Genomic DNA, 15,781 nt, shown 5'->3' with positions numbered 1-15,781 from the left:
CCTTTGCTGTAGAGGAGAGTAACCTTGTTTGGAAGCTTTTCTAACCATGAGATATCCTGCTTTTGAAGTCACAGTTTCTTTTTTAGAGAATGATGAATGAGCCTTTATATCCGAAGGGAGAAAAAACTTCCTGTTAACACCAAGTTAGAGGAACCTCGAACTTCCCTGGAAAGCAAAGAAGTAAGCAAACAAACAAGAAGCTGTAAAGGTTGCTCAATCAAACAGATTTAGGTACAAAAGACCTGTAACACTCCCACGAGCCATCTGTCAGTAACCAGGACTTGTGTTTCCTGCAAGCAGCATTTGATATAACAACCACTGATATAGCAATCTACTGTAGGCATCTTAAGTGTTTTATCAGACGTTAAAATCCCCCAACCAGTGGATAAAACATGACAAGGATTGGTGATTTTGGAACCAGAGCAGGGAATTCTGCTTTAATTTCACCTACTTTGAAGGTGCAAGAAGAAAGTTATGTGGAAAGAGATCAAAATTCCAGCAAAAGCTGCAGAATATACATTAACTGTGTTGTTTGTCAAACTCATTCAGGCTGGTGGGAAATATTATCTGTTGTCAGGATCTAATAAAGAACCGATTACTCACGAGATAAGTCATGTTATTTGCATGTTACGCTCATCAGACGTGAGCTGCCTGTTGCGTCGCAACAGCTGTTGAATCACATAAAGCTAAAACCATGTTAAAATAAGGAAGCTTAGTCAAACATTGTTTTTTACCAACTTCTCCTAAAGTGAAACATCGCAGTGGAAATAAATGCTAAATGCACATTTGCACAAGATGTTCTTGTTCTTTTCTTAGGCACCAACTGTGTGATGCACCTGCTACAGATACTTTAAATGCCAGGAGGAAATGCTCCAAGAACAAGCTGAACCACCCCTTGTTTGAAAGATATAAAAAAAAAGAAGGGGGAGGGAGGCACTTTAGCCTGTATCTCAAATTTTATACTAATTTTGGCACCAAATTGCACAGCCAGGGTTAAAAAAGTATCATCGTGTAGGTTAAAACACCCCCATTGACAATTAAAAGTAACTAAAGGGCAACATCAAGCAGCCTTGACCTGGTATCTACTTGTGATATGTTGAAGTAACACCAGGCCCTCTGTTCTTACAATCTGGGTGCATAGTCCAAGTTTAATAAGCACAGATTTACTACAGTCATATAAAATAAACCAGACTGTCCTGACTCATAATACTGAAATTATAATAAGCATCAAAGTGTGACCTCCACGTAAACACCTCTTAGAGGCTAATTTTACACTAAATAATGTATTCTTGGGCCTTTTGCCAGATTAAATTAATCATTTTGATAGAACTGAAGGGCAAATCAAGGTCCAAAGGACAGAAGTGTCACATGTTGTATAAATCATAAAGGCCCCTTAAGACTAATTTGTTATTTGGGATGTTAAAGTGACCAAATGAAAAGTGCAACGGCTCACAGTATCAGCAGAGCAAACAGTACACGTGTAATGTACCTATGTGTGTACTCGGTATATACACAGTATTTAAAAGTCAATATCTTCGCTAGCTTATGATCACAAGATAGCCACACCCGAGGCTCCTCTCCTCCCCTCTCCTCTCCTCTCCTTCCCTCTCCTTCTCCTCTCCTCTCCTTCTCCTCTCCTTCCTCCCCTCTCTTCTCCTTCCTCCCCTCTCCTCTCCTTCCCTCTCCTCCCCCCTCCTGTCCTCTCCTCTCCTCTCCTCTCCCCTTCCCTCCCCTCTCCTCTCCTCCCCTCCTGTCCTCTCCTCTCCTTCCTCCCCTCCCCTCTCCTCCCCTCCCCTCTCCTCTCCTTCCCTCTCCTCCCCCCTCCTGTCCTCTCCTCTCCTCTCCCCTTCCCTCCCCTCTCCTCTCCTCCCCTCCTGTCCTCTCCTCTCCTTCCTCCCCTCTCCTCCCCTCCCCTTCCCTCTCCTCTCCTTCCTCCCCTCTCCTCCCCTCTCCTCTCCTCTCCCCTTCCCTCTCCTCTCCTTCCTCCCCTCTCCTCCCCTCCCCTCTCCTCTCCCCTTCCCTCCCCTCCCCTCTCCTCCCCTCCCCTCTCCTCTCCTTCCTCCCCTCTCCTCCCCTCTCCTCTCCTCTCCCCTTCCCTCTCCTCTCCTTCCTCCCCTCTCCTCCCCTCTCCTCTCCTCTCCCCTTCCCTCTCCTCTCCTCCCCTCCCCTCCCCTCTCCTCTCCTCTCCTCTCCCCTTCCCTCTCCTCTCCTTCCTCCCCTCTCCTCCCCTCCCCTCTCCTCTCCTCTCCCCTTCCCTCTCCTCTCCTCTCCCCTTCCCTCTCCTCCCCTCTCCTCCCCTCCCCTCTCCTCTCCTCTCCCCTTCCCTCTCCTCCCCTCTCCTCTCCTCCCCTCTCCTCTCCAGCCTGAGAATGTGGTCAGACAGATCAGTGTATTCATTAGAGCGAGTCTAATCACATCACAACAATCATCCCCAACAGACTTGATGTGCACAGTCACACACACAGCCATGTAGATGTACACACACATTAACACACATCTGCAACATTGACAGTCAACCAGAGCTCTGAAGGGAGCACACACACAAAGCTACTCTACTTCCCCCCATTTTTATAATGAATATATTTATCTATTTTTTTATGGTTTTCCCTTCAAGCTACATCTAACTATCCATCCGAGTGGATGCAAGCAAACACATGCCTGCCTGTCTGGATCTGTCCTGCGTGAAGGATTGACCTTTAGCGTTCATACTTTAAGAACTGCATCAACAAAAATCACTGGAAATGGCAGCTTTTCCCAGAGAGCCAAAGGACTCGGATGACTTGACTGGTTTGGAATTTTACTGAGTGTTGGTTATAAAAACAAACAAACAGCCTTCCCCCTCCAAAAACAGACCTTCTCACTGCTAATTGTTAAGAAAGATAATGATCAGGGCAAATAAAGGGAAGGACACAGCTATTCACAACATGGCATACTGCTACCAACTTAAATTAAGACTGCAAGTTCAGCTGCAGTTATTACTGCTTGTGGTGTTAGATGTAAACGCCAGAGCATTCAAAAAGGTTCTGAATAGCCATTATTAAGTTAATCTGCAGTTTTTCTTTTCTACCAGTGAACATGCCACCTGTAACACTGGGACAAATACTAACCCAGTTACCTCCTGTGTCAAAAGGTTATGAATGTGAAACATCCTCATGTGTAGGAATGCATGAAGTGGAGGGTGAAGGCTGCAGAACAGGTATGGAAGTCAGCTTTGCTAGTTTCTGTCTTGTCTTTTAAGAAATTAAGCGGCTACAAAGGTGTAAAAAGTTTCCACTTTCAGCAGGTGAGACAAATAAAAGTCTGACTGAATGACTTGACCAGTCCATAAAAGACCTTATAACAAGACAGATGTTTCTGCCTTTAAACAGTCAAACTGTGATGGCCAACAAACGTTGAAATCTGATAAAACCACCAAATCTGCTTTCTACATTAATGAACCTATATTCTCTCTCTGTCACTGACCTCTTCCTCCAGCCGAGTCTCCTGAGACTCACTGCAGCTGGACTCCAGAGGGTCTTCATGGTAGTCGTCCCTCAGCCTTCTTCTAAGGAACAGTGGTGGCATGCAGCAGCCGCTCTGCCGACACAACCCGGCCATCTGCACGCCCTGATGACCTCACTCCACACTGTGGTGTTGCTACAAGATGATCTTTGGTCTTCTCTGGGAACTACTTGGATTTTCTCCTCATCCTTTTCCTCTCCTACGACTTTCTTCGTGAAATAATCTTCAAGCTGTATCTAAATGGCTCACTTACACACCTGAACCTCTGCTGTGATTCCTTTCACACTAGCAGCTCTTCAGAAAATGCAGTCCTACTTCCTCCCTATCAAACTTCCCAGGTAGCCACGCCTCCTCAGGTGTGTCATTCTAGACACGTCTATTGAGTGTGTGGGTGTGTCTTTCTCCCTGGCAGTCTCTTTCTCTCTCTCTTACACACACAAAGCAAATCCTTACGATAAGGTGGAGCATGCAAATTGGCTCTTACTTTTACAACACACACCTGAGCATTGGAGGATGTGTGTCTGAGTGTTCATGTAAGAACAGGCCTACTTCCTGGAGGCTATAAATAGAGCTGAAAGAACCTGTCTGGCTGGCAGTGAGCACACACACCGGCGCAGGAGTTCGTATTATCACAGTGATGTTTCCAGCTCTCAAACAGATCAGTGTGCCATCAGTTTACCTTCATTATGTCACGCGTCTGTGTGTGCATACTTTTTGCACATTTATGAGTTTTTACTTTCTAGAACCCCCCCAGCAGTTTAAAAAAACTCATCTCTGTTCCCCCAAATTACAGCGTTTAAGTTATAATTATGAGAAACTTAATTTAGGCATACACATCTAAATTAATAAACAACTTTCAAGAAGAGGAAACTTAACAATAAAATTTCATAAAGTGGACGTGTCAGACCAGTAATTTATTCACATTCTGTTACTTTCAACAATATAATAACTACCAGCACTAAAGAGAGCGGAGACCTCCACCAAGCCATTGAAATGTCGTTCTTTTTTTATTGTCATTGAATATTTTTAATTAGAAGCTCTTACGGTAAAATTATCCCTATCTCCCTTTAGTAAAGAATCCTTTAAAAAGTTTCTGGGTCCAGGTGGTGAGCTGGATTACCCCCAAAATATAATTTCTTGTTCCTTATTCCATTTCTGAGATTTCCTGAAAATGTAATCAAAATCTGTCCTTCACTTTTTGTTATGTTGCCAGCAGAAAGACAAACCAACACACCTGAATACATGACCTTGGCAGTGGATGAGGTAATTATGCAACTTGCTAGGTCTTGCTCGTTCTGTGTGTCCAACAAGCTAACATTGATAACTACTCTAGACTGACCTAAATTTAATCAGAGCATGAAAATTAGCTCTAAATCACAACCAGCTAGTGTCATGAACTGGTTCCTTGGATTTTCTCTGTGGAGCATACAGGCTGTCTGAAGGTTGGTGTTTGCAGTTTCAAAGCCAAAATCTGCAAAAAGCCACAGTGTGGATGGCTGAATATGCTACTGGCACGTTAAGAGTATTTTTTTATTAATTTATTATTTAAATTGGAAAGGGACCAGAGTTCTTGTTTTCGTACCTCATCAGGATCTGCTCTGGTATAAAACTGACCTTTTAGGGGTCAGTAGTCCTTATGGGGACAAAAGTCCCATTCTAATAAGATAGAAAGTAATTTTTACTTTATTAGGATGGGACTGATGAAATGAAAATCGTCGAGTTTAGGGTCAGGCTTAGTCTGTACACAGTGAATGAAAGTCAATGCAATGTCCTACAATAGCTTTGTAAACGTATGTGTGTGCACTCATGGCTGCTATGCTGCTTACACACTGTCATCGGACTGCTTACACTGTCACATCAGCATCTCATCAGAGGAAGCAAATTACAGAAAGTGTGTGCACATGTGTGTGTGTGCGTTTGCTGCCAGTCTGCATATAATTCTGATTTAATGAGCAGAAACATGCTGTTCCCTGCAGACTCATTCACTGACACCAGCTCTCTTTCTTGCCATCTGTGTTTTTGTCCCTCCACATGTCAGTTTTTTCTGTCCAACTCCCTTAGGTTTATGTGTTTTGCCAAAAGGTCCAAATCCCTCTCTTCAAGTCAGTGTCTTGGGCATGAAAGGTCTTCATTGTGAGTTAAGAAAACAACTTGTTTTTTTGGGGCCTAATTTGTGTGCACCAGAAAAGTGTGGGACAACAGTTTAGTCTTTCTGCAATGCACCAACAGTGTGGTTCAATAACAAATAAGTGATTGGTTGTTGCAACACAAACAGCACCAATTTCTAAACATAAAAAGCTAGACAAAGGCCTCGTTTTTATTAAGACAAGGCATCGTCTGCAGCTGGACAAATAGCTGGGCTTTATGAGTTTTCACTTGGGAGATCAAAAACAGGAGTATCTCCTTATGTGTGTCAAAACAAGAAGTAATGCAACCAACCAACAGTTTTAGATGTGGCCTGTAACCCTTTATTATAAAAACTGAAAAAGAAAAGGTCATTTAAAAGGGCAAGTGTTGCATTTCTTTCAACACATTCATCATTTTGTCACAGAAAAAAAGGCTGAATCAACTAATACTACTCTATAAATTTTGACTCAGTTTGGAGTAGATGATTTTTATGTACTTTCAGTATAGTAATGAAGTAGTTTAATGTAAAAAAAATAACTAATAAATCATAGGCCAGGACTGTCCAACTACAGCTCTTGAAGGACAGTTCCTGCAGGTTTGGGATGTGTCTCAGATCCAATACACCCTAGTCAGATGAAACAAAGCTCCCTATCAGCTTGTTGTCAAGATCTGCACAAGCTTGATAATGACCGGTTAACTCAGTCAAATGTTAAAGCAGGGAAACATCTAAAACCTGCGGGACAGCGGCCCTGAAGGAACGAAACTCAACATCCCTGATGTAGGTGAAGTTATTCTGAAAATGATACCAAACATAAATGTGGTAAGCATTTTTATGTGGTTATTAAAAACAAAATCAAAAGTATCTGACAGCCAAACCAGGCTCAGAGCCCCAAGGCTGAGAATATATGCGCTATTAAACATCACATTTATGTCTGTCGTGGGCATAATTGTTCATATACTTGCTTGCGGACAATTCCACTCGAGGACGCATTAGAGAACTCAGAGCGGATGGAGTTGCTGACAGTAAACAAAAACAATAAACATGGTGACAATAGAGGGAGTTAGTATTTGGTTAATCTTGAGATTACAGCAAAAAAAATAATTACAGAAGCGCTATCATACATGGTACGTACGGAGTATTTTGGACTTTGTCATGAAGATGGTCTTTCCTGTAACTTTACTGCTGTCGACTCTTAAATCCAGTCAAACTGGTCGCTACACTGCCCTTACTGGTTACTAGGATGTTGCAGCAATTGTGTGTCATTAATTTCTGAGAACTAGCACAAACAATACTTAAAAAATACAAAATATGCAATGTAGCCTTGATAAACACTTATATTCATAACTAAAAGCAAGTACATTCTCGACCTGAAGGTCCAGCAGTTATAAACCAAAAAAAGAAGAAAAACAAAAACAAAAAAAAAACAATATCTTAAAACATCCAATTTGTTATTTGTTTTTTACTTTCATATTTTTTAAATAAATTGATATCTTAGAAAATTAGATATGTAAATCCCTTAATGCTTCTTCCCAGGAGAAAAAAATATCTAGAAGACCGCTGCAAAGCGCACACCTTAATACTGCGTTCTGACCTCCTCATTTCTGAGTGTAAATCCCTGATCCCTTTATCACACAGGTACTTCCCACCTGAGATGTGAGATTATCAGCTTTCTAGGTTAAAATAAAAGTGGTGAAATGATCTAAAAAGGGCTGCACTGTGAACATTTCCACTTAAGAAAATATCAGGCTGGTTTTACAGAGTTTGCCCGGTCACCGAGACGAAGGATCAAACCGATGCCTTGACATGGTTTTAAATGGATATGAAATATTTTTGCCATTTCGCCAGCATTTCTCGTTACTTCACCAGCTCCTGTTGCTACAGGATCCAAACAAAGGAAAAGTAAATACATTTTAGACCATTAATGTTTTGAAAAATTATATTTAGCTTTAATATTTATTTATTTTTTATCTTTCAAGAGGTAAGCATGGATAACACAAAAAGGTAAATAATTTTTACATTTCTTAAACCACAAACACGCCTACATCCCCTTACGAAAGGAAGTAAAAGACAAATTGAACTGGTTATACACCGTCACGCTTACAATTGCAGTTCTTAAACTACTACCTCAGTGCAAAGATCCCTTCCCACCAGCAGCTGTTGGTAAAGGACGCACTCACACTTTCAGGTGTAGATTTCCCAGAACTAATAAAAACAGACGAACACCGGCTGCTGCAGACTCTGAACCGCCTGACCTTTTAACACAGCCATGTTTTTGTAATCATGAGGCCACGCTGTCCCTGGACAGACGGTGTTGGAATGTCAAATGAGACTCCACCAATGCCACCAATTAGGTTGTGGAGATGCTGCAGTTATGTTTATTCTCCAGCAGAGGGCAGACTGAGAAAGAGCTGAGAGCAGAGGAGCAAACGGAGAGAAAACAAGGTGACGGGGCGCACTGGGAATGACACGGCATGGCAGAGGATGAAACGTGTGATTGGACAGGAAGAAATAGAAAGCTAAAAGTGGACAGAAAGAATAACAAAAAGGAGCAGAGGAGACAGCAGTTGAGTCACATCGATCAGATTTGGCAGAGCTTTAACTCTTTAACCTTCCAGCTGTGTGTGTTGATTTATTAATAGAAACACACAGTGGGTTCCCTGCGTTGGGACGTGCAAATCCCTCTCTGAACACACAACAAACCTGTGTTTCTGTGAGGTTTTATACCCTACAAATGTTTTTCAGACAGTGAGGCATGTGCAGAACCCAATATGCCCCGGCTACACCCAGGACCATGACGATCCTGTAAAATCCCACCTGTGTGGCGTTCAGAGGTGGGATCTGTTTACAGGTAACAGCTGACCCGCGTCTGCTGTTGTTAGTCACATACGTGTTCTCCTTTTTGCTTTCTGACATTTAGAGTTGGTAATGCAAAGGTATGTGGGGTTACCATGGTAACAGTGTCAAATTTAACCTTCAACTTGGAAATTTAAGGACACACATATACCTGGACATTTATATTTGATTCATCAAACAGGAAGTGCGCTAGGCTTTTATGAGTGTGTGGGTGAGTGTGCACATGCTGCCCCTCAGTTAACGTCTCCATAATAACTTTCATTATTTTAGAGACGTGTAAAATAAATGTACGTGAAAAAACAAATACAGATGCAGATAATTTAAAAGATTAACAGCTTGCACAATCCATGATGCACAAACAAAAGGTCTGACCAAACACACACACACACACACACAGAGTCAGAACAAGGCGTGGGAGTACTTTGCACCATGGCGACCACATCCTGTCTTATGTACCTCTGAGCGTTTATTAATAGACACACAAGCAGCGGTGATATGTGCAAAAAGCGGGTTTACTTAAATGGACAGATGGGTAGAGACAGCCAGACACAACACGGACACACACACACACACGCATATATATATATTTATTCAAGTTTAGCCAAATACCATGTTTGTATATTTGTGTGTTTTAGAAAAATCTGCCATTTTTTGGCTTCTGCCTGCGAGGTTTGTGCACTGAAGGACACGTAATCTGCTGCTGCTGGTTTGGGGAGGGCGTGAGCATACGGAACAAATCTGATTCTGATGCTGCATAATCCTCCAATACACACACACATACATGCACACACAGACACACAAACACATGTCTGCACACATATTTGGCACATGTGCCCATGCGTACACACACACACACTGAAGAGATAAATGGTAAAAGAGAGGTGGAAGGTCTCTTAATGTGCTGATGTGATTAGCATGTGCTGCCAGTTGTTGATGATTTGTGATGTTAATCACGGTGGTGGGTTCTCTGCATGGTGGCGGGCTATCATGCAAACAAGGGTTTTCCATGTGAAACAGAGGAGGGGGAGTTATTAAATTTGGGTGAAGACAGGAGGGGAGGGAGGAAAAAAGGGGGACAAGAAGGGCAGTCAAGGAGAGATAAATGAAGGGAAGAGGACGGGAAAGGATGAGATGATGTGATGCTAGGTGAGGCAGAGAAGAGGGAGTGTAAAGATGGGAGGATACGAGGCAAAGATCTATGATGGTGTATCTGTGTTAGTTTTTTTTGTTGTTTTTTTGTACTAGAGATTATCACCAATGATCACACCATGCTGTTTAATCTCCTCACACTCACACACATCATACAGCATGTGGTGGATTTCTCTCTTAGTGTATGTGTGGGTGTGTGTTACAGTGGGGACCACATGTACCTGTAATAATGCTTAATGAGTCCCAATGTGTATGTTCACACAAGTGTTTGAGCTCCTCAAGTACAACAACCAATTATCAAAAAGGTGGGTTGATGTAAATAAAAACAGAATGCAATGATTTGCTTATCTCATAAACCCATTTTTTGTCCCAATAGAGCATAAACAACGTTAAAGCAGAGACATTTTACCATTTTATGGAAAATATGAGCTCATTTTGAATTTGATGGCAGCAACATCTAAAAGTTGGAACAGGGACAACGAAAGCCTGGAAAAGTAACTGTGACAAATCAAATGCAACTGGAGGAGCATTTTACAACTAATTAGATTAACTGGCAACAGTTCAGTAACATAGCCGAGTATAAAAGGAGCATTTCAGAGCAATGGAGTCTCTGAGATATAAAGATGGGCTAAAGTTCAATCTGAGTCTAAAAATTGTGGAACAATTTCAGAAAAATGTTCCTCAGTATAAAATTGTGAAGACTTGAAGATCCCACCATCTACAGTGTATAATATCATCAAAATATTTAGATAATCAGGGGGGAATCTCTGTGTGCATAGAACGAGGCTGAAGGTCAAACCTGGATGCTGGTGATCTTCAGGCCTTGAGGCAGCATGCATTTAAGCCAGGAATGATTCTCTACCAGAAATCACTGCATGGAACCAGAAACACTTCCAGAAACCACTGTCTGATTTCAGTTTACCCTGAAATCCACAAACTCAGGTTAAAGCTCTATCGAGCAAAGAAGCAGCCAGATGTGAATACAATCCAGAAACACTGCCGTCCTCTCTGGACCAAAGATCACTTAAAGTGGATATATCATGAAAAATACACTTTTTTTTTTAGCCTTTAAACACATGTTTTTGTGCACTATTACTGTTTATCAATGCAGAAATTTAAATACATTCTCTCCTGATGCTGTGTATATATCTCTATGTTCTTTTTGGGTCATATTTCTAAGTCTGTTTAGTTTTCTCTATTATCTATTACGTTTTCTTATCTATTACGTCACAATATTTGCTGTGGGTCTGCTAAATAAGGTCACGGACTTCCGGGTATCCAATTTTGAGAATCCGCTTTTTTTTTTTTTTTTTCTTTTTTCGAAGCGATTTTGTAGTCCACGTTTAGTTATGCCGAAGTTACCAGTGGACAAGTCAACATGTGCAGTTGTTGGGTATCAACCCAAACATTTCCTTACATCTCCCCCGAGCATCAGAGCATGTTCGAAGTGCCTGGTTGGATTTAATTGTTCATGGAAATGTACTGACATCAGTGGGCAAAGTCCTTTTTGTTTGCATGAAGCACTTCAAGGACGAGTGCTTCAGGAACCTCCGCCAGTATTAAGATGGATTTGCAGAAAGACTGCGTCTGAATGAGGGGTCAGTTCCTTCTCTCTACGGAAACGACGGACACAGCAAAGCGGTAAATAACGCTAAATAACGCTCCAAATAACGCTAAAATTACGTCAACCTTTATTTTAGACATGCATTTTCTTTGTTGATATGATGTACTGGCTGTTGTTTTGATAGTATTAGCATTGTGCATTCTGCTTCTGTTAGTCTGTGTGCTAACTTTTAGCTTCCTACCTGAGGATATAACTGTACTGTGTGCTAACTTTTAGCTTCCTACCTGAGAATATAACTGTACTGTGTGCTAACTTTTAGCTTCCTACCTGAGGATATACCTGTGCTGTGTGCTAACTTTTAGCTTCCTACCTGAGGATATAAATGTACTATGTGCTAACTTTTAGCTTCCTACCTGAGGGTATAACTGTGCTGTGTGCTAACTTTTAGCTTCCTACCTGAGGATATAACTGTACTGTGTGCTTACTTTTAGCTTCCTACCTGAGGATATAACTGTACTGTGTGCTAACTTTTAGCTTCCTACCTGAGGATATAACTATACTGTGTGCTAACTTTTAGCTTCCTACCTGAGGATATAACTATACTGTGTGCTAATGTTTAGTTTCCTACATGAGGATATAACTATACTGTGTGCTTACTTTTAGCTTCCTACCTGAGGATATAACTGTGCTGTGTGCTAACCTTTAGCTTCCTACCTGAGGATATAAATATACTGTGTGCTAACTTTTAGCTTCCTACCTGAGGATATAACTGTGCTGTGTGCTAACTTTTAGCTTCCTACCTGAGGATATAACTGTACTGTGTGCTAATGTTTAGTTTCCTACCTGAGGATATAAATATACTGTGTGCTAACTTTTAGCTTCCTACCTGAAGATATAACTGTGCTGTGTGCTAACCTTTAGCTTCCTACCTGAGGATATAACTGTACTGTGTGCTAACTTTTAGCTTCCTACCTGAGGATATATAACTGTACTGTGTGCTAACGTTTAGCTTCCTACCTGAGGATATAACTGTGCTGTGTGCTAACTTTTAGCTTCCTACCTGAAGATATAACTGTGCTGTGTGCTAACCTTTAGCTTCCTACCTGAGGATATAACTGTACTGTGTGCTAACTTTTAGCTTCCTACCTGAGGATATAACTGTGCTGTGTGCTAACTTTTAGCTTCCTACCTCAAGATATAACTGTGCTGTGTGCTAACTTTTAGCTTCCTACCTCAAGATATAACTGTGCTGTGTGCTAACTTTTAGCTTCCTACCTGAGGATATAACTATACTGTGTGCTAACTTTTAGCTTCCTACCTCAAGATATAACTATACTGTGTGCTAACTTTTAGCTTCCTACCTGAGGATATAACTGTGCTGTGTGCTAACTTTTAGCTTCCTACCTGAGGATATAACTATACTGTGTGCTAACTTTTAGCTTCCTACCTGAGGATATAAATGTACTGTGTGCTAACTTTTAGCTTCCTACCTGAGGATATAACTATACTGTGTGCTAACTTTTAGCTTCCTACCTGAGAATATAACTATACTGTGTGCTTACTTTTAGCTTCCTACCTGAGGATATAACTGTGCTGTGTGCTAACTTTTAGCTTCCTACCTGAAGATATAACTGTGCTGTGTGCTAACTTTTAGCTTCCTACCTGAGGATATAACTATACTGTGTGCTAACTTTTAGCTTCCTACCTGAGGATATAACTATACTGTGTGCTTACTTCTAGCTTCCTACCTGAGGATATAACTGTGCTGTGTGCTAACTTTTAGCTTCCTACCTGAGGATATAACTATACTGTGCGCTAACTTTTAGCTTCCTACCTGAAGATATAACTGTAGTATGTGCGAACTTTTAGCTTCCTACATCAGGATATAACTGAACTGTGTGCCAACTTTTAGCTTCCTACCTGAGGGTATTAATGTACTGCGTGCTAACTTTCAGTTTCCTACCTGAGGATACAACTGTACTGTGTGCTAACTTTTAGCTTCCTACCTGAGGGTATTAATGTACTACGTGCTAACTTTCAGTTTCCTACCTGAGGATACAACTGTACTGTGTGCTAACAAGTTCCCGATACAAATTTGGCCACAAATGCTTATAAAGAGGTACAAAGGGGTGGTTAGAATCAGAGGGGCAAGTGTGTTTTCTACAATGCTGGAGATCTGAGTTTGAATAACATTGCATACAACATTTTTTAGAGTCATTTAACTTTTCTACTTTGCATTTTGCATTCAGGTATAAATCCAGGTAGATGCTCAAAATTCATTATTAGGGTTTGACTGTATGGTTAAAGGAAATTCACGTATTGACAATGAATGTGTCTCAATCAATCTCCATTCAGAAAAAATGCCATATAAAACAAAGAAAATAAGAGACTTGTTTAGAGGACAGACTTACTATACTCATAATCTGCTGCTGGGCTTTTTTTAAATTAAAACCAAATCTTCCCAAAACAAGGGAAGCAAAACAAGACAACATTGGACAAAACTGCCTCTCTTGCACTAACTGTGCTGCTGGTTTTGTCATCGTCATGATAGAAAATAATACTTTTGACTTCACAATTTTCACCATTTGTCAAACCTGGATTTCTCACACTTTGCATGGACAGTTTTATTACTGCTCTTCATACATTTTAGAAAGCAAGCCAGTATTTACTTTATTTAAAATGTGAAAATGTACGGAATCATTACTGTGTTTAAATTACATGTCCTGGCCCCTAGCACTAAATAATTTAACCGCACCTAAAAAACAACCACAAGCACCGCAGACCAAAGTTGTTACACGGCCTTTTCTAAAATAAATCAATCTGTCCACATATGTGTCAAGTTTCAAATCATAATGACCTGAATTTGGATTAGGTTTATACAAAAAATTAGTTGGTCTATTAGGGCAGTGAGCAAATATCTATTTTTCTGTCTGTCTATTCTCCTTTCTCCTGTCTCAAGATGAATTTCAATAAAAACTCAAGTGACAAGAATAAGTAACTTCATAATTGGAAAAAAGGAAAAATGTATGCTCTTGAGATAAAATCTACGTTAGCAACATTTTTGCAATTAACTACTTTACTTTTTGTGTGTAATGACTAAGCTAATCCAGTGTTATGTCCAAATGTTCAAAGTTACAGTATAATGGACCGCTAAAGTTAAACGCAGCTCAGGCAGCTAATGGAATTATGGTATCGAGTCACTGAACCTTAATCCGGAGATTTGTGGGGGTCTTTCTAATCACCATCTGCTACACTAAAGTCAGTTTAGAGTCACAATGTTGTTCTGGGCAACAAAACCACTTTCTCAATCAGCTAAGATGTTTTCTATCCATACTGGTCCAAATTAAGCAGATTAGCAATATATACCAGTAAAATTGCTTTGTATAAACAACGCATGAGTTACCAACAAGCTAGCTCTATTTAAGCCTACATTACAACAATGTATTGATTGATGTTACAGCTAGCTTTCTTCAGCTTCAGCTGGACAAGTGTAAATCATGTTACCATTAGCTAACTTTACTGAATTAGGAGTTTTGTTTGGTACCAGAATTAAGGAGAAAAATATTATATCTGATACCAATTTTAGCTAACTGTTAGCTACTTGGCAAACTACTAACAATTAGCTAACCTGTGCTAACACTTAACGTCTGAAAACAGTTAGCTACCCTGTGCTAATGTCATGCACTGCTGATTTACAGGATATAAAGGGATGTAAAGGGAAGGGACTCTGATGGCAGTGTTCCTTAAGTATTTGAGTAGGCATCAATGGAAAGGTCAAGTTTCACTTAATTACTGCAATTCAGCTTCTAAATTCAACTGATAACGGAATACAAATCAAAGGATGCTTGGGGTCAGTTTTAGCGTAGAGTTTAGCCTGACAGAAGTTATCCTTGGCCTAAAGATTTGAAACTGCAGAGCAACTCATACACTAAGTTTTTGCAAGGTAATTACAAGCTCATATCTGTCTTTTAGTGGTATAAACACAAGGTGTTGTGGTCCATCTGTCACCAAAATGTGCAAATATTTACTCAAATACTTGATTGCACCATATAATTTTTGTTTTTGGGAAAAAACAACAACAAAAAAAAAAACAAAAAAGAATAAGTCAATCAAAGTTTAACTATTTTGTCTAAGTCTTGTTTTATGTCCCAGGTAATTCACCCACCTCTAAGTAATGGATATAAAGAGGGAGCCTTCACACTTCCATGACAATGTCAGCACAATCTTCGGAAAACGTGATCAGTGAAGTGAGTGCTGCTGATCGGGGATTCAGGATCATCATTAGCTCTGCATTGTTGCTTGACTTGACAACTTCCTAACAAATGACATATGAATACATATGGATATAAACTAACAGGCAAGCTAAACCTGGCAACAAAACAAAGCAATAATTTATCAAAAATTGGTGTTTTGGGTAGGCTTAATTTATTTTTTCTCAATAAGTCCCAAGTGTTTCCTAGATGTAGGCAGCTAGTTTAAGCTATGCCTAAGAGAGGGATATAAAATAGTCCCTGAGAGACTGCTGTCAATTCATGCTGCAGGGATAAAAAAAAAGAAAAATATCCTACCTCTGGAGCATTAATGTT

General features: G+C 40.4%; 1 protein-coding gene across 2 annotated transcripts in view; it reads right to left on the bottom strand.

Annotated features, from left to right (window-relative positions):
* The window catches only part of si:dkey-172j4.3 (diacylglycerol kinase delta), a 101,587-nt gene that overhangs the window by 40,528 nt on the left and 45,278 nt on the right, over nt 1–15,781 (bottom strand). The window contains exon 1 of one of the 2 annotated variants that reach the window (XM_041985119.1): nt 3,463–3,784. The exons of the other annotated variant lie outside the window; for it this stretch is intronic. Coding sequence (XP_041841053.1) covers nt 3,463–3,597 — 135 coding nt within the window. The 5' untranslated portion in view covers nt 3,598–3,784. Of the gene's footprint in view, nt 1–3,462; nt 3,785–15,781 lie in introns of those variants that run through there. 2 annotated transcript variants of the gene reach the window in all.

This window comes from Melanotaenia boesemani, chromosome 5 (assembly GCF_017639745.1).
Source record: "Melanotaenia boesemani isolate fMelBoe1 chromosome 5, fMelBoe1.pri, whole genome shotgun sequence".
Classification (NCBI taxonomy): domain Eukaryota; kingdom Metazoa; phylum Chordata; class Actinopteri; order Atheriniformes; family Melanotaeniidae; genus Melanotaenia; species Melanotaenia boesemani.
The sequence above is the reverse complement of the archived record's forward strand: the minus strand, read 5'-3'. Positions and strand labels throughout refer to the sequence as shown.